Raw genomic sequence first — 19,991 nt, 5'->3', positions numbered from 1 at the left:
TAAAAATCATGTTTACTCTATTAATAAACGATACGTATTGATTGTAGAAGTAATAAACAAGATTTTATATCACTAATCTATAAGTAAATCATTATCTGTAATGTAGTAACGTAGTAGAAAAATACTACACTCTATAAAGAAATAAACGTTGTAATAAATATAGTAAATATACAACAATATTAGATTGGCCCAAAAGTTTTTTTCGTTTTATAAGGAAATAATAGATACACAACTGTTCGACCGTATTCGCGGGGAGACGCGCTCGCAGTATAACGCGTCAACGAGAGTCGTAATTTCTCGTCTCGATACGATAATCAACGCCACGAATCAGCCGATCCCTTATTTTGGTTAACATAATAGAGATAGTTTGAATGATTGAACATTGGGTTCACAGTTTAAACATCACTATTTATTTCCAACAACTTTTGAATGATATAAGCGTTTGTGAGTATTGCGACCGAAGAGATGTTGTAGTGTTCTTACCGATGAGTAAATAATAAGTTGGTGTGTTATGACAGAAGAGTCATCAACAAGTGACGATCGGTGACGATAATGTCGAGAAGGGAAAGTGATGAGGGATATTAGTCATCCCTTACTAACGGTCGCTCGCAGGTGGAAGTGACCCTTTGAGCATCGGAAAACCTGCTTTTCCCGTGTTTACAGTGATGAGTAATAACCATAAGGAACGTCTTAACTTGAAGAATATATTGTATAGATTAAGGACCTCGACAGTAAAGGAAAAGAGATATTATTATTAGAGAGAGTAAAAACATTCTTCGTTTTATATTATTTTAACAAAGCAATAATTTTAATTATAAGTAATTTAGTAATGATAGAACAAAATGGATCATAAATAATTCAATAAAAGAATATAAAACAAAACATGTTATGCGTCTATTATTTTCTTATAAAACGAAAGAATCTTTTAGGACAACCTAATATATATATGTCTTATCTTGATCCGAAATTGGTCAACGCTTGAAATTTCGATAGTTATCTATTCCTCTTTTTTTTAATTTTTAGTTTCTTAATAGAAATGCGATTTACTAACATCAAAACATTTATTTAGATGAACGTATTTAAATTTATTCAGAACGTATATTTTGTGTATCGATTAATGTTACATCATTATGACTTATCTAAGAAATTTTCAAATGATTTGTGAAAAATTTCGGATAGTAATCGCGGAGACGATATTCTATCTAAAGTATAATATTGTTAAATTACGGTCGTAAAATACATTTGTCTTATTGCTAAATATATGAAATAAAGCCGTGAGTGATCACAAAAAATACAACAAATTACAATATATATTCGATATGTCCTCCGTTTTCTTGTAAACAAAATATACTCTCATGATAATAGAAATTCCATAAAGATGATATAAATAAAATTGAAAATTTCCAGTTGATAAATTATTCTATCGTTAATATATTTTCTTTTCTAATAATTCAATTTTTCTTTTAATTAATATTCTTTTTAAGTTACATTAAATGTTCAGTCACTAATTTTTCATTAGATTTGCTCCATCTATATAGTTATTTGTTTTATCACTTGAGCAATTAGTTGCGTGTAAATCAATCAAAATGGTATTCCATACTCAACGAGTTAAATAATTGCTTGAACTATAAATAAACCGTATCTCTTTTTTGTTAACACTTAATTCAGAGAAAAAGAAGAAGCCTTAATTAACTATGCAGAAATAAATTACATAGAATATAACACATATGAACGTATCTAAACATCTAAGCACTATGTACACATGTCAAAGGTATGAAACAGAACTATAACTTTATTGTAAATGTATATAAAATTTGTAACTGTACATATTCAATAAATTGTCATACACGTTGAAAATTACCTTTTTTCCATTTCCACAAGTATAAACATTAATAAATCAATATGTTTTAATGAAATATTTCGTTTCCATTATCACAAAGTATAATACATTTATTAATTTCCAACATTTCTAATTCTGTCATTTATATCTATAATTTAAAAATATCCACAAAAAGAATAAATATATCGTTTTGAATGTATTTAATACAAAATTTGTGTGAAAATTTCGATAAAGTTTTACGTACGTGACAAAATGCAAAAATTTAAATTTCCCGCTTGGTACGCATGCGCTGTTGTTCTAGCGTCCCAAACTCATAGGACAGTGAATGCCATCTTTATTAGTTGCCTGTGACGCGCGGGGCAGAGCGGTTGATGTGTCAAATAGTGAAATCCACCACAATATTTGGATGAACATGGTGTTTATACAGAAAAGATGATTTTTAACGTGCTATTTTGATGTAAGTAGTGCATCGTGTTTAACGACGCTGTGAAGAGATCGTACAACCTAGAAACACGTTGATTTGTGTCGGTCAATATACATATCTGCCAACACGAGATTTCGTGAACACAGCTATCCTTAGGTGAAAATCCCTTTTTAAAAATTAAACATATGATACAAATCATTAACATAAATTACTTTTTGGTGCTTAGTAATGTATTAATCCATTTCCTGAAAACTAACAGAAAGTCGTAAAGAAGTTATTTTAAGAAGAATTTCTTGACAATAGATACCATCCATTTTGTTTATGCATCTCCGGCACGTATCGTCTCAAAAATATAGTACTTCGTTTTTTACTTCCCGTTTTTGAATGTTGTTGTTTGCAAAAACATCAATGAACAGAAAAGATTCATAATATCTTTTTCGTACTTGTAGTACTATGTTAGTTTGTTTCGTAAATGTTTGTTTATTGTTAAATAACCGGAGCGTACGTTCCGAAACTGTGTTTTGGTTTTATGTTTATATGTCATGATTCTTACAGTTTTATTTATACAATACATTTATGATTCAGGCTTTTGCAAATTTCTGAATGAATTATTTGGAAGATTACATCATATATTTTGTCTATAGTAATATATATTTATGAATGATCGTAATACATTTGTATGTTTAATATTTAATACTAATATAAAAGCTTTAATTGAATCAACTAATTCGGAAAATGTCATAAAATATAAAAGATTCGCATTTTTTTCCTTTTCAGGAGGATAAATTAAGGAAAAAATGGTTAGCAATATCTCACGGGGAACTCCCCGTATCCAGGTCTTTAGACCCACGTACGAAGAATTCAAAGATTTTACCAAGTATGTGGAATACATGGAAAGCAAAGGAGCTCATAAGGCTGGTTTGGCAAAAGTAATTCCTCCAGTTGAGTGGATCCCAAGAAAAAGAGGCTATAACTTAGATGATATGGATCTCACAATTCCTGCACCAATTTGCCAGGTGGTAACTGGCAAACAAGGTCTTTATCAACAAATTAACATACAGAAGAAATCAATGACTGTTAAAGAATATAGGAAATTGGCTAACTCTGAACGGTACAATACTCCTCGTCACTTTGATTACGAAGACTTAGAAAGAAAGTACTGGAAGAATATAACATATGTTGCACCTATATATGGGGCAGATGTATCTGGCTCATTAACCGATCCAGATGTAAAAGAGTGGAATATTAATCACTTGGGAACAATACTTGATTATGTGAATAAAGATTATGGTATATCTATCGATGGTGTTAATACGGCATACTTGTATTTTGGGATGTGGAAAACTACGTTTGCCTGGCATACAGAGGATATGGATTTGTATTCAATAAATTATTTACATTTTGGAGCTCCAAAAACGTGGTATGCTATACCACCAGAACATGGCAGACGATTAGAGAGGCTAGCTAGTTTTTACTTCCCATCAAGTTATCAAAGTTGTCGGGCTTTTCTGCGTCATAAAATGTCTCTTATTTCTCCTCAAATATTGAAGCAACATTCTATTCCATATAATAAAGTAAGTTTTAATTATTTATGTACCCTAAAAATTATTTAGAATAGTTAGTATAGAAATAAAAATTAGACTCAACATCTTTCTTTTTATCTTTTAGATAACGCAAGAAGCTGGGGAAATTATGATCACTTTCCCTTATGGATACCATGCGGGTTTCAATCATGGATTCAACTGCGCTGAATCCACGAATTTCGCTGCACCACGATGGGTAGAATATGGTAAAAGGGCTATACAATGTACCTGTAGTAAAGATATGGTTAAGATATCTATGGACACATTCGTAAAACGTTTTCAACCAGAAAGGTAGGAAGAAGTTTTTACAAAAAAAGTATATCAATTAAAATCTATAGATTTTGCCATCGTTAAGAGAAATTAAGAAAATTAATTTCGTATGATAGGTATGAATTATGGTTACGCGGAGAAGATATAGGTCCTCATCCTGAAGATCCTAAACAAACAGCCGCACCTATGCCTTCTCAAATGGATCTTCTATGTAGTAATAGTAGCAATGGACAATTACCACAAAGTTACTTGAACGCTGCTCCAAAAAATAAACGGCACACTATACATAAAAAGAAGAATATAATGGCAACAAATCCGGATGTTGACATGGAAGAATTAGTAAACCGTTCTGATATTCCACCAGATGTTAAGAAAGTGTTACAAGATTTAGAGTTGGAAGAAGCATATGATCAACCAGATGAACAACAGTTGGAGGTTTTAGAAGATATATGGCTGAAAGCAGGAGAAATGGGTAAAAGATCTATCTTACTTATTATGATGGCGTCTTTTGGTCTCAATATATGTTCATATTTGTCTAGTAAATTCTTATGTATATATAGAAAATATTGATTATTTTCTTTTAATCTATTTTAATTTTCTTCTGATCTCATCCTTTTACTTAATTTAATAAATAACTTTTTTGATAGATGTAAATGAGGCTTCTGTATACGATGACGGTTACAATCGCAAAAAGAGTCGAAAAAGGAAAAAAAAGAACGCGGATAAAAATAAATCGAAGTCCAAGAAAGATTATAACAAAAGTATTACTGACGAAGTTACAGTAAAGACTGAAATAAAACAGGAAGTAGATGTAAGCTATAACTTCTTGCCTTCTGCGGAGCAAAGTGCTCAATTAGAAAGCGACGTAGTTCCAGGTAGTTCCAACGTCATTATAACAAGTGACGATATCGTTGGAAACATAAAAATAGAAGAAGGATCTGACTTTTCGGAAACTGATAAACCAGTGAGGAAGAAGAAAAAACATTCGAAGTATGGAGAGCCAAAGAAGATTAAATCGAAGAACATAAATAAAACTAAACGTAAAAGTTTGAATGTGTCTATTTTCGATACCAACGAGCCTTTGGATGTGTCTGATGCCGACGTACAACGGAAACTTATGGCTATGCCAAGTCTTAATTTACACAAATCCCCAACAGTTAATAATGAAACCGGTAATCATATATCAGAAACGATGACTTTTGCTGATAACGATACTAACATGAGTCCCATCAAAGAGAAGAATGTTACAAATATTACAAATAGCAGTCAGGTTGCAATTCCTACATATAGAGATACAAAAGAAACAGAGATTTTGGAAAATAATATGGAACAGCAAGTAAATCTATATCCGAAGAGTACAAAGAAAGATAGTATAGTTACAATAAAACCATCATTTTCTAAGCAAATTCCATTGAAGAATATTTCTTTGGATCAAGTGAAAACTGCTAACAAAATTGACAAAGCTGTGGAATCTGAATTCATCAGTGGGGATACTCAGATCACTCTACAAGAAACGAAACCTGGCATTTACACCAGCTGCAAAAGTGTAGGAACGATTATAAGTGAAAGGTCGATACTTAATTACCCGAAAAAAGACATCATAAAAGCTCCTAGGTTGAGTGTGCTGAAATCAGCATATAATATACCAGCTACCGAAGTATCTCCAAAGGTTAGCTCTGAGAAATTTACTGGAGCAGAGAGCGACACTCATATACCACCCAAAAGCATAGTAATTTCACCAAAGAGTTGGCCTATTTCCAAATCACAAGAACCTAAACTCTCGGGACCAAGCATAATGTTTTTAAACACTAATTTCTCCAAGCCACCGATTCTAAAGAAGGAAATATCTCAAGAGGTAGGGAACGGAACGAAATGCGTGAAAGTTTCAAAATCTGTAACCCCATGCGCCATTCAGATACCACGATTGGAAGGTATTTTTACTAAAAATACAATTTTGGCACAGCCATTAGGAAAAAGATCTTCTACGGATACATCAAAGATGATAGCAACAAAATTCTGGCAACCATCGACTAGTAATAACAGCGTGTTCTTCTTGAAGGATATAAGAGACGACAAGCAAGTTCATTCAACAGTTACAAACGCAGAAATACCTGAAGTCTCTGTTTCGTCTTCCCCGTTAAATTTATCGGGCAACAATACATTCTTTTTAACCACAACTTCAAAATGCACAAACATTGCATTAAATTCTCAGCCTTCGATGATGATAGATTTTAACAAAAAATATTTACAGACCTCTACTTCCGTTCCAAGTACGGCTAGTTCCTTCGTGAAGATTATACCAAAATCGCAAGATCAGTTATTTATAAAAAAGCCAATTAATCAAAAGGAAGAAATCTGTAACAAGATATTCAAGAGCGCAGGTACGGTCGCTAGTAATGTAAAGACTGTATCGACGCAGGTGGACAGTTCATTGGAAGTTATTAGCAAAAATATAAATATCACGACATTAGATACTGGTACACAGTACACTACGAATCATTCCAGCACGGACTTACAAGATTCTCAAAAATCGATTACTGTTTCACTCTCGCAACAGGAACAATTTTCAAATGTAAAGGTAGCCGATGATCAACTGCAACCTCAGAATATAGAAAAGAGTTTGGAGAGTACCAATGTACTACCGTTGAAACAGTTAACGAGTTCGAGACGGAAATTAAAAGAAAAATTAAAGAAAGCAACCACTAGGAAAAAAGAATCCACAGAGATGAAAATGGTTGCAGCAACGTCGAATTTGGAGGAGTCAAATATAGTCACGTGCTCTGTGGATCAATCACCTTTGGTGTCTCATCGTGTATCAATGGTACCAGGACATATATCAGACATGCTGTATCCTACAGTTCCAAATAATGATTTACTAAAAGCATTCAATGATTATTGGAGTGCTCAAATATCTCACTGTGCCATTTGCGCACCGTTTACCTCAAGTTGTAATGGACATGGCAGGTTAATGCCACCAGACTGGAAATATTGTAAGCCCACCGTTTTACCAGAGAGTTCACCGATATGGGTAAGTAGTAGAGTTTCTCTTCATTTGACGATACAAATACCCAGAAGAAATATTATTGAAACGTTTTTTTTTAGGTATCTGCGAATATATTCGTTGCCAACTCAAAAGAACAAATCGTTGAACCAGAAAATGATAAGATTTTACGTTGTAGAGAGTGTCATGTCACGGTTCATGCCTCCTGTTATGGAATCACTGTGTTACCTACAGATCTACGAAATTGGGCTTGCGATAAGTGCAAGGCTGGTAAAACACAAGTGGTGCGTAAATTTCTATTCTGTATAGATAGACTATGGTTGCAGCCAACGATTTTTAATTAGTGTTCCATGCGGTGTCCATAGTTATGCCACAAATTTTTAAAACATACAATACCTAACTATTTAGCTAGAATCACTGGCCTCATTTCCCTTAGATTGTCAAATAAAAATCTGACTAAAACAATCAATCAAGTATAATATATTTTTTGATATATCGCAAAATTTTTGTAATTAATTTATGTATGATAAAAAATGCTGAAAATCGCTGGGAATAACCATAGTCTTGTTTCTATTCTGAACAAACTTTCTAATTACTTTTTACCATTACGTAGATGTGTTGTTTGTGTCCTATGCGGGGAGGAGCTCTTAAGCGAACCAGTGATGGTAATTGGGTACATATACTATGCGCTCTTTTATTACCTGGAGTCACTTTTAAGGATGCTATAAATAAGGATCCCATTAATGTATTGGCCATCAAACCAGATAATGTTAAACAACAATGTTGTTATTGTGGACAAAAGGATGGCGCATGTCTTAAATGTAGTCACTGTAGCAATCTGTTTCATCCGTCTTGTGGTCTCGTCTCTGGCGCTACGTTTACGATTCCCGTATACAATTCACCTGAACTTCAGGTATATACATCATAGAGGATAAGGGTGTAATACATATAATATATAAACAATATACAGTAGAACTATATGTATTTGAATTTGTTAGAGGACAAACAATTTATATAATTATAGTTCATATAATACGAGCTCATCAATTTTCCTCACGATCTATAATTTTTCGTTTACATAATAGGAGCTCATGTTCACATAAGCAAATTCAACTACCAAAAGTTCAGTTAATCGGTCATTACATAAAATTTCGTTCCAATAAATAGAGTTTTACTAGTATATATGTGTAAAAATCAAATATATGTTAAACTGTGTTGAAATTATAATGGGTGTTATGTATAGGTAACGTGTGATGGACATGACGATGGAAAAGAAAAAATACCACCGCTTCGACAGGGAGAAACTGTCTGGGCAAAGCATCGAAATACGCGATATTATAAGGCCAAAGTAGATTCCATACATGATACTTTATTTTACATGGTGACGTTCAATGATGACAGTTTCAGCGATGATTTATATCCATCGGATATTATGGTAAGTTCTTATTGTACATTCTAATTTCACTTTCTATATGAATTTTATCTTAAAGTGCATTTTTGTTCTTCTTTACAGAATTACGATCCTGGAAATCCACCGCAACAAGGAGCTGCAGTTGTTGTGAAGTGGACAGATGGTAACTTATACAATGGTATTTTCGAAGGTACAAATCACCGGATCATGTATACTGTAAGTAATTCATAATTCTAAAAAAAAGTATTCTAATATTAATTTTTATTAGTAGCATTTTTCATTCTTGTTATTGTATGATATTATTAACGTTTTTCATTGAAATTTTAGGTAATTTTTGAGGATGGTTCCCAACTTCCATTGAAGCGAAACGACATATACAGCTTACAGGAAGATATGCCAAAAAGAGTTCGGTCACGTTTGGTGAGTTTAGTGACAAACTAATTTATTCCGCCGTGAATACTTTGGTAGGATCTTTAGAAATAGGATTCTTTTTTTATACGATTCACCTGCCTATTTTTTTTTATTTCTGTCGTGTTATGTTTTATCTATAATTTTATTCCTTTATCACGAACTTATGTTGACTTTTTATTGTTTCGATTGATTTTTATTAAAGTCTGTTGCGACCGAAATGAAGCACCGGTATCATCTGTATGGCACGGAGGATGAATCGGAGGCGCAAAGAAAGGTGAAACAGTCGAAACATTGTGATTAAAACGGAAAATTATATACGATTCGTTGTAAATAATCGATAGAGACAAATTATCAATTTATTGTACATACCATATATAAAACAATTGTACCTAATCATTTGGTCTTTTCTAAACGTATACGTTATTAAGAACAGACCAAATTTGATAAATTTTCACTTTTTTTCCATTTTCGTCTCGTTATATCATTTCTATGCGTTTTATTCTTTCTTTCTGTTTCGTTTCGTTGTTTTTTTTTTTAATGTCTTAATTCACTAAATCTTTTTGTCAGTACTATCACACTCCCTTATTTTTAAGTATGTCATCGTTTATTGATTGGATTCGTTGTAATGAAGATTAATAAATTATGCTCCAATATTGTCGAATGAAAAAGAAGTTCAATATTGATGTTACAATATCTCTTCGAGAAAAGAAGGGTATTAAGGAAACCGCAGTGTTACAAATTACGCATCCCTCTGACGCGCTTCATTCATTCATGGCTATAATTAAAGCAGCTTCGTTTTTAACTATTTATCACGTAACTAGTATAACTAACTAGTAACGAACTAATACAAATTCAGAATTTGTCACGCAAAATGAAAAGAAAGTGTAGCGTTTTTCTTGTTCTCTTGTATTTATATGCAGTTAGAATGATTTATTGTATTCGACAGATTATTAAAGACAGGATGATGTCATTCAGCGAATTCTTAAGGATCAAAGAAGAAATAATAAATTTTATGCTATGTACTTCTGTATATATTTGCAGAATATGAATAGAAATGAAAAGTTTTTAAGCGACGAGTCTCGTATAAAACCTCGTAATTGAAAAAGAATTTTTTACTTTGTTTTATGGATAGAAGTAATCGAAAATTGAATATTTCAGAGATTTGCATTGCATATATCTTGGTAAAGATCATGTTAAATTGTAATGCGTCACTAAATGCATATGTAGAACTGTATTTAAAGCTGTTCATTATAATAAACCACTGTTACAAGGGTTCAGTAGTTATTTGTGAATACATGTTTGACATATAGTTTCTTTTGTATTTTTTTATGTCATATTTATTTTGTAAAATTTTTATAAATAATAAATGTGTATGATATGATATGATATGAATTATCATACGGGAAAATATAACAAATTACCCCTAAAAATTCAGTGTGCGATGTACAATTTTTCCTTAAAGTACAATTTTTACATGAGATGTTTACGAATACATAATCCTTGATTCATTCACATTATAGAAATTAATAATGTATTTCTGTTGATTGCAGAAATTTTTAGCGAATTAAAAATATAACTAAAAATTTTTTTAATTGTTCTGTGACAACTATTGATCCCTTTAACGTGGCAAATCATGTTAATTATCTTTTTTGTTTTAAAAAAGTATCATTAATAAATCACAGTACTTGATTGTGTGTGTTCATTATAAGATTGTTCAATAAATATTTATGACACGGAAGAGTGTATTATCACCATGAAAATCTATTCTTATTTTTTATTCACGTTAAAAGCATGGTATCAATATTCTTGCATCGTTTTAGTATGGTTTCTTATGACGGTATGTTTTTTTCATATTTTTCTTGTATGTTTTATTTGATTGTATCATGTTCTTAATATAGTGAACACTACACACAATAGTAATCATAATATATATCTGTATGTATATTTGTAGAAGAAATTTGTTATGGAGTTGTTGGTATCCATATGATCTCTTGAAATTCGTTTCCTGTAGAGATTTCATTTAACTCCGAAAACAAAGATATGCGCGCGCATGAGACGAGCTATAATTTTATCTTAAACTTACGTAATTTATGCGAAAGAAAATCATCACTTTTCCCCTGATCACTTTGTAATATCAATTAAGATAGATTAGGGGAAATGTATTAGTATTTTATCTGTATATGATATTAATGAAAGAAAAAAAATTAATAATGTATCCGAGTATAGAAACAGATTGGATACACAACGTAAAATAAAAACTAAATATATAAAATAGTCCTTTTCCTTTCTACATCACTATTAGTTTTTCTTTTTAATATAAAAAAAAAATGCAGATTTCAATTGTAACATTTTATTTAATTCTGTTTATCTCCACTTGCTATCAGGAAAAGTTCAGACATTCTTTTGTTGTAATGTGATTGTAAATAAGTAAGATAAGTATTATTGTAGAAGTTAATGAATAATATACAGAATATATTCATAAACAGTTTTATTTCTTATTGTATAATATTATATATAAATTAATAACTTATCCTTCCGCAAGTAAAGATATTTATACAAATAATAAATACAGTATAGGAGTGTTGATATAGTGAAATAGTGTTGAAAAATATAATTGAAACTTCCGATTTCAATATTGATATACATCAAATATTTTGTAATAGGAGTATATTTTTCAATAAACATCTAAAATTGTCACGGTTTATTCTTACGAATTAATTCTAGATTTTTAATTTACATAAAATTACATTTACACACTGCTATTTATGTAAAATTATGGAAATGTCTAACAAATATATCACAGAGAATAATTAGATCTGTTATAATAAAAATAGAAAAAAAACGTGGTTTTCTGAGGAATTAATCCAACAATTTTTCTAGTCCGCTATAAGCAAAATAAGCATACGATAACTTTTTGAAACCATCGCCTACTGATTGGAAAATGATATAAACAATGCCCTAATCTTAATATTATAATTTCTATTATGTCATATACTTTTAGTATAACCAAGTGCTTAATTTATTCCAATATCACTTTCAATTTTTCAAATTGATAACTTGATTGATTCTCGATTAATTTTTCAAATTAATCGTATCGTAAACAGTGCAGTAATTACACCTAACATAGACCGTCAATTTTATTTTTAATCGTAGCATATAAGTGGTATATTGAATGATTTAATATACTATCATAAATAGATCTCAAGTTTTTATGCAAATTTATATTTTTATAAATACAAGAAATAGAATCTATATAATTTATTTCATCTACTGAAGATTACGGTGAGTACTTTATTTTAAATATTTATGTATTTTTGTATATTATGTATATATTTCGCATCTTTAAGTTCTGTATGAACGCATAAAAATCTGCAATCTAATTATCAATACTATTAGACTATTAATGACATTGTAGTATATGAAAACGTGATAAAAAAATAGAATTTTTTCTTAACTATTATGTGCATCCTACATTACATTTATGTAACTCTTAAAGATATTCGAGACTACAGTACATTTTAAAGCTTTCGTGACTCATCTCTTACGAAAGTCTCTGATATAAGAGATCCGATAAAAAAGACGTACAATAAGGTAATAATCCCGGCAATCATGTAGTAACGTAATAATTATTGAATAACGTGTAGCGATACACCTATATCCAGAAACTCTACTTGCTAATAGTACGATTAAATTCATACATTGCCATCGACAACTAATTCATAATTTTTACAAGTTTTCAAATGTTAAGATTTCAATACAATTTTTCTACAGTTCATAAGTACAGTGCAAAAAGATTTACTTTATAAACATTTAATGGATAATTTCCTTAGTTCTTTGTAGAAATAAATTTCGGAACTTTCGTTCATTCAACAGATGTCTTTCATAAAATTTCTCTATGAAAAAAAGCCTTGTTCTTGATACAAAAAATTCAACGTTTTTCGATCCGTTCCTACAAGGTCCTGAAGGAACTCTTTCAGCGTTATCTTTTATGGTAAAGAAGATCGCATATAATCGGCTGATAACGATATTGAATTACCAAAAATAGAAAATAAGTAGTTTTTATCTTCTGTTAAGCTTGCACCAGAGAGCACTGGCAGTTAATAAATGCATTAAGACGCCGATACCAATGATTAAAATGAGATTGTTCGCGACGCTTATGTCGACTATCTCCATTTCTTTAAGGAATTGTGTTGGTTTTTTATAATGACAATAGAAGTCGTCACATTTCAAGTCCATCCGATCGAAACCGTAGACAGTGTGTAACAGGCTGTGGAAACTAGCGCGAAAGTATGATATATGAAACATCCATCGGAACATCTGTGGCGTATCCATGTAACGAATACAGAACCCGAATACGGAAAATAACACTGCAATTATGGGTCCTGCGAATACCGCGATCTGGGAACAGAAAAAGATTGAATATTAAAATTCCCTTTTTAAAAAGAATGCCTCTTATATCTTTTATTTTGGTTTTCAGAAATATTGAGAAATTTACATAATAAAACGATGTATAAGCTATCAATAAAGATTTCCTTTTCTCATAATATTTATCCAATAATAGCACTCTTCAATATTTCAGGATATTATTGTAAAGATTAATATTGCGTAACGAATTAATTAAATTCAATACATCGTACATTTTAGGAACTATATTTTAACAAGCTTTGAAAAATCGATTGTTTTTGATTCCTGCGCATCTATGTTCGCATAACGTCCATATACTGCATAAGAAAAAGAGAGCCCTTTTATTCCTCATGAATTATTTATGTGTAATGTAGTTCCAAACAAAAGGCAAAAGCATTAGCAAAATCAATTAAATATTTTAGAACATCTTATATGGCTATTGTCATATTAATAAAATATTTCATATTACCATTATAATAATACACACCTTCACTGGCGTGGTCGCGCCAATAAAAAAACCCCATGCTTGAGCTGTTAAACTAGCGGCTATGCTGACAACCATGAAAGAAATTATGCGAGGAGTTTCTACGGGTTGTCCTGTTAACCAGTAACTCACAGTTAAATAGGTCGCTGCACAAGCTGCTTGGAACGGTATTTCGACGAGCAGTAGACTGATATAGTACGGTGCTAGCCCATACCACCGATTAAAGTGTTCCCTGCTGAGTATCCGCATTTCTTGTGGAACTAAAAGTAATTCAAACACTATAAATTCATATCATATTTTAAGTACATATATACAAGTCTTAAATACAAATTGAAATTATAATTACTTTGATTATATTTTTTACAAACGCAACTAAAAAGATTGGATCTATGCAGAAATTTGTTTCACATCCTAGATATTATAACGAGTATTCTAGTTTGAGTAATTTTGTACATTATGTATATGTTATGATGTTATATTTTATGTATGATACTTGTTATAATTATTCTAAATTGAATTAGTCTCTAATCAAGATTGAAACAAAATAGTCTTTGAACTTCAAAATTCAAATCAGAGGGCAATTTATTTTGATGCTTTTATTGCATCGTTTTTGGATATTTTTTTATCGTTATAGAGATTATTTTCACTTCCAGATATTGTAGTTTAGATCGAATCTATCTTGAAACGCTTTCTAAAAAAAAAGGACAAAGGAAAAATAAACGAAGAAGAAGGAAGCATATAAATTGATTAGGCTAGGACAATGGTAACCATTTATGGCTACAATTCAAATAAGTAAGAAGATAAAGTATATGTTGGTAAAACAGGAATGTCGACATGACCGGTAACTTCAACAAGCAAAAAAGATACATATAGCCGATGGGAGTGAATGGCCACTAGAGATACTGTTAACTCTTCTGTGCATTACGACTTGCGACTTAGTCTAAGATATGATCGTACACCATGCTTCCTTGACCTACATTTCCCACCATTGAGGCGCGAAATTATAGCAATGTAAAGAAAGGATCAAACCATGAAAACTAGACTGCGCTATCCTTCTTCTTCGTTACTATGTAACTTCCTTTTAATAATTATTTAACTCTTTGCGCTCCGAATTTTATTTTAATTTTGTTACCAGCAGCTCCCAACGCTTTTAAGTGTTTTATTTGAAATTTACTTTAACTAAAAAATAAGACAATTTAAATAAATAAAGGAAGAAACAAATTCACTTAAATAGCAGTATTATTTACACTATTGTTGTATTTTGTAATTTTTAAGTGTATGATATATCTTGAAACAATTTCCAGGATGCAATCCTACTTTTCTTTCAAAAAAAAAGGTGGGACTGAAAGAATGTCGAGTGGGACTCGACAAAGGAGTTTCTGAGATAAAAACTGATGTCGAGTCACATTCGACATACCAGTGCAAAGAGTTAACATTATTATAGTATCTAGTAATCTAATAATATATTTAATAATAATTAAATTATACCCTCTCCTTCATAACTGAAATGTTAACAGATAATTCTTAATAAATAGCCAAGTTAAATATAATTTTTAAATTCTCCAAAAAATCATAGTTAATATTAGGAAAAAATTAAGTAACTTCAGAATTTGGTTCCTCTAAATATTTCAGTTAATGAGAAAGGTGAAGTTACAATATTATAAAGTTTGGTTATACATATTATACTAATCTTCCAAGAGAAAAAACATTAGTGTTAAATTTTTCACGATGTCAGCGTTCATAAAATATATCACCTAATCGTTAAATATGCAACGGGCAAATTTTAAAAAAACCTATTATATATATGGAAATGAAATAACAGGTATTTTGAGAAAAAGGAAAGAAATAAAGTATTTAATATATACAAATTAGTATAGCTATTGATCATTGATTTAAAAAAAAAAAAAACATAGAGAAACGGCTCTTGAGAAAGAGATTGGTAGGTAGTTTAGGGGAGAAAGTTTCCTAGTTCTTAATCCCACTATTGTATTATGCATATGTATGTAGAGATCTTAGTGTATCATATACTTACTTAATATAAATTTTATAAGTAAAATGTTCATATGCAAATTCATATGTTTATGAGCACAACTGAAGAAATTTGATTTTAGGACCTGAAACCTAGGCTTTATTTCAGTAAAAAGAATGAAACACTTGAAGATTCTCTGTCAAATTTAAGATTTTAATAGTAATAAAAGTTGAAAATAGTAATTCAATGCAGTGAATACTTACAGGCAAGTGTGACGGCCATTTTACCCGTGTAAACGAGTAGTAGCAACGATCCGTACAGGTAAACGTAATTAGCAAGGACACCGTTCGCTCTGTAACCGCTTCCCATGTACAGATAGCCAAAGATTACCCCAATTAACAGGTGACACAACAATCGTACTACCAATAATGTGTAGTCTCTTTTGAGGCAAAGTAATTGTCTCTTATAAAGTAGGTAACATTGTGCGATGAATCCTGCAGGTGTTGGTGGTTCAGTTTCGCTTTCTATGTTAACAAAACGACGTAATAACGTAATAAATCGGAGGGGCTGTAAAATTGAACGAATTATGGGGTCACGAATGGACATTAATTAAAGACCAAGCAATACGTAGTTTATCGTAATATTATAAATATTATAATTCAATTTCTTGTGATTCCAATGTTATAAATATTTAAATAATTTCATACTATTATAGAATCTAGGTTTCTTGGAAGAAATATATATCGACGAAAAACTACTACACAAATTTTTAGAATTCCCTTTCATAGCCACAATGTAAGAGAAAAAGAATTAGATATGTAATGTAAATTGACTGAAAAGTACTTAAACAAAATATTGTATTAACCCAATGTGTTTGCTCTGAGTGAGTTAACTTTCATACATATGTACAGTTATAGCATAATAAACTTCATAGATATGTACAGTTATAATAAGTGGAAAATATGAGAATATAAAAAGATATAGGTGAGTATGGAATCTCCTTATACAACTACCTTCTAACTGTGATTTCATCGCGTAAGTAACGGCCTTATTGTCATCTTTAGACATTGTTTCCACAGCAGCTGCTAATTTGTCCACAGTAACACCGTAATCTCCGATCGCTACTTCTAAAACTGTAACAATAAACGTGTGTACAGTTGTATTATAATTTTATTATCATTGTAAAATTGTGAATGACTAACGTCTATTCAAGGTCAAGAGGATTCAAGGTCAGTACATATATTATCAGAATTCATTATGTAAAATGTTAGAAATATTACAGAAATAACAGATAAATATTTATTTAAAAAGGTGAAAAATAAAGTAAATAATAAAATATCAAAATTGTAAAAAGAGAAATAAACACGATAATAACATCAATAATTAATAAAAAAAGAGATCCATAATGTCATCTTTTGAAATATGTAGTTTCATAGTGTAGTGATGGACTTTTCTTTAATGACCTTGAACAGAGTGCACATTTTATACAGTCTAGTTCGACTGTAAGCATGAAAATGACCCGAAAGGAATGCCGCTGTACGTACGAAAGTCAGCTGGGTTGTGGTAAGGCGGGCAATCAATACCAATCGAGGACATATGAGGCAACAAAGATTTAACCGACCCCCTATATATGCAATATCCACCGGCAACCGCGTAAATGGCATCAAACATCTCTAAGAGCAACGCACTTGGTTGGTGTATCGTGCATATTATCGTACGCCTTTCTATTTTAGCAAGACGCTTCAGCAGTGCGACGCACTGGCTGCACGAAGATGAATCCAAACCTAAAATTGCAAAAAAAACTTTTGAATTTTTTTTAGAATTTCAAGATTTTTAAAAATTTAAGGATTATTTGTATAAAATCTTTAAATAATTTTTATGTTATAAGTAGACTGCAAACGTTTGTGCAATTTTATATCTTTGTGACTACAACTTAGATGATACAGTACTTTGGATACACCCATAAATTAATAAATAATATATAACATTTATATTATATATAACATAAACATGTGCATTGTCTACTAATAAAAATTGTAAAACTAATTGAAATGCTGAAGATATAAATATTGAGAATAAGTATTCCTGAAACATGTTAGGTATCTGTCTTCTTTCATAATTTAGTATTAAAACTCTAGAACTTGAAGATAATTTGAGGCTTCGTTATGTATAGACTGCGGATATTTATGCAGCTTTATATTTTTATAGTCATAACTAAAAAAAAAAAATAGAACTTACATAGAGATTTGTTTCACCCATTATAAACTATAACGAATATTTTATTTTGTATATTTTATATATTTTCGTATACACATTCTGTGTATTTTTATATATTTATATGCATAGTTGCATAAATCCGAAATCTAATTATGTATATTATGGATTATTATCATAACGTCTAAATAATTATGTTCAATAAAAGTCAGTATATCACTAATATGTTGTCAATATATCGCTAAATTATAAAAATAATTTTTACATGTTTCTAAGATACATGAACTGGTGATACCCGGAAATGCTGTTGTGCTTTGTAACATGCATCAGCGGCAATGATGCAACTAAACTGAAATTAGTCATTACAAAATGCTTCACCGCCTACTCTGATAAGAGATTTTTATATTTTGTATCCACGACATAAAGAATCTATCATACTATTGCATAATATACATATACAAATTATTAGTTTACTTATACTTTCTATAATTAAAGTTACTCAACTTTTTAATCTATATTTCTTTATTAGAATTATCTTAAAATTAACAACTAATATATCAATATTTATGTAGAATTAGAATAGAATGATGGATGAGAATCGTGTATAGTAAATTGTATTTGTTATTGCAAAGCGTCTGTATTGCACCAGTAGAGACCTTGTAGGATGAAACGTTCCAAGCATTCTATGATACGACCTATAATGGATTCAACTAGTAGCAATTGACTATCAGTGTTGTCTCAAACAAATACATTCGTCGTTACCGGTTTTTTTCTATCGTAAATTTGCTATTTGCGACTGATATTAAAACCATTAAAACAACACAAATTCGAATCTATAGCTAAGATCCATTAAAAAGCTATTGATAGACAAAGATGTTTGGTACCATAAAGAAACTTCGATTAAACAATTGTTCTTAATATCATATTTTGTAAACTTTTGTAATTTTAAATTAGAAATTTTTATTCAAATAATATTAAAAGTTTTTCAAAATTCTTGTAATACACGATGATGTAGAATTAAGAAATTGTAAAATAAATTTATATGTATCTAGTTCTAATTTATTTCTCAATAGCACCATCCTTCTTTGATGTCTATAACCATAATCTTGATAGCATTACGTAAAAGGCAAAATTCGAAAAACATCTTAAACGCAACGTCTAGTGCTTAGTGTTCGTGCAGGAGTATTTCGTAATTACCGGTTGTTGGCTCGTCGAGGAATAATACTGAAGGATTACTTAAAAGCTCCAGAGCGACGTCAAGTCGCTTTTTCTGTCCGCCGGACAACTTTCCACAAAGGGTGTCATAGCAATGGCTCAATCCTAACATTTCTAAGAGTTCCAAAACCTGATAACAAAAAATACATTACCCTTTATTACATGTATTATTGTCATATTAATCCACATTGCGTAAATTGAATTTAATATTAAATTAAGATATTTTTATATCATTAATTTTTTCAACTACTTGAAAATTTTTTGAGATTTTTAAAGCTTTAATAATATGAAACAGTATCAGTATTTTGTAGACTTTAACATTGTTAAATTAGAAATTTTTATTCAAAAATGTAATTTCAAAAATTTCTAGAAATACTTGTAGCAATTGTAAGACTTTATGATGTGTTTTTAATCGTTCATAATTTTGTAGGATTTTTACATTTTTCTATTACACAATTTTCAAGTAAATTATTTTGTTGTTAAATAATGGAGAACATTTGAAATTGATTTTGAATATGTAGTTTAGAATTGTATAGCAGGTTACAAACTTGAGTGTGTTTATAGGCTGAATTTATACTGTAGCCAAGTTTTAAGTGTGCAGCTACTGTCATGGCTTCTCCTACGGTGATTCTTGTTCTCATTAAGGATTCCTGTTGTATGTAGCATGATGTTCTCTTCCATCTCTCACTGTACGGTACCCTAACTTTTCCATTCACTAGAATCTTTCCTCGAACGCCTTTCACTCTGAAACACCGTTTTGTTCCT

General features: G+C 30.6%; 2 protein-coding genes across 5 annotated transcripts in view; one reads left to right on the top strand and one right to left on the bottom strand.

Moving 5' to 3' along the window:
* The first annotated feature begins 2,155 nt into the window (after positions 1–2,155).
* LOC139997856 (lysine-specific demethylase 4A) lies at positions 2,156–11,658 on the top strand. Of its 3 annotated transcripts, none has more exons than XM_072021871.1 (11): positions 2,156–2,297; positions 3,042–3,838; positions 3,933–4,138; positions 4,234–4,589; positions 4,765–7,145; positions 7,220–7,402; positions 7,732–8,031; positions 8,362–8,553; positions 8,632–8,745; positions 8,857–8,949; positions 9,143–11,658. In XM_072021871.1, the coding sequence occupies exons 2-11, from the start codon at positions 3,062–3,064 to the stop codon at positions 9,239–9,241; spliced, it is 4,701 nt and encodes a 1,566-aa protein (XP_071877972.1). In that variant the 5' UTR covers positions 2,156–2,297; positions 3,042–3,061; the 3' UTR covers positions 9,242–11,658. The 3 variants fall into 3 exon arrangements, with proteins under 3 accessions (XP_071877972.1, XP_071877973.1, XP_071877974.1); XM_072021872.1 differs by having other exon boundaries at positions 2,175–2,297; positions 3,045–3,838; XM_072021873.1 differs by lacking the exon at positions 2,156–2,297 and adding an exon at positions 2,310–2,420.
* The window catches only part of LOC139997860 (ATP-binding cassette sub-family G member 1), a 42,941-nt gene continuing 34,363 nt past the window's right edge, over positions 11,414–19,991 (bottom strand). The window contains exons 4-10 of one of the 2 annotated variants that reach the window (XM_072021881.1): positions 19,775–19,970; positions 19,209–19,356; positions 17,342–17,581; positions 16,811–16,930; positions 16,061–16,321; positions 13,832–14,088; positions 11,414–13,338 (exon numbers count right to left, since the gene is read on the bottom strand). In XM_072021881.1, coding sequence (XP_071877982.1) covers positions 13,000–13,338; positions 13,832–14,088; positions 16,061–16,321; positions 16,811–16,930; positions 17,342–17,581; positions 19,209–19,356; positions 19,775–19,970 — 1,561 coding nt within the window. In that variant the 3' untranslated portion in view covers positions 11,414–12,999. The remainder of the gene's footprint in view (positions 13,339–13,831; positions 14,089–16,060; positions 16,322–16,810; positions 16,931–17,341; positions 17,582–19,208; positions 19,357–19,774; positions 19,971–19,991) is intronic. The other variant, XM_072021882.1, reaches the window with a different exon arrangement.

This window comes from Bombus fervidus, chromosome 2 (assembly GCF_041682495.2).
Source record: "Bombus fervidus isolate BK054 chromosome 2, iyBomFerv1, whole genome shotgun sequence".
Lineage (NCBI taxonomy): Eukaryota > Metazoa > Arthropoda > Insecta > Hymenoptera > Apidae > Bombus > Bombus fervidus.
Note: the sequence above shows the minus strand (reverse complement) of the source record. Positions and strands in the feature narration are given on the sequence as shown.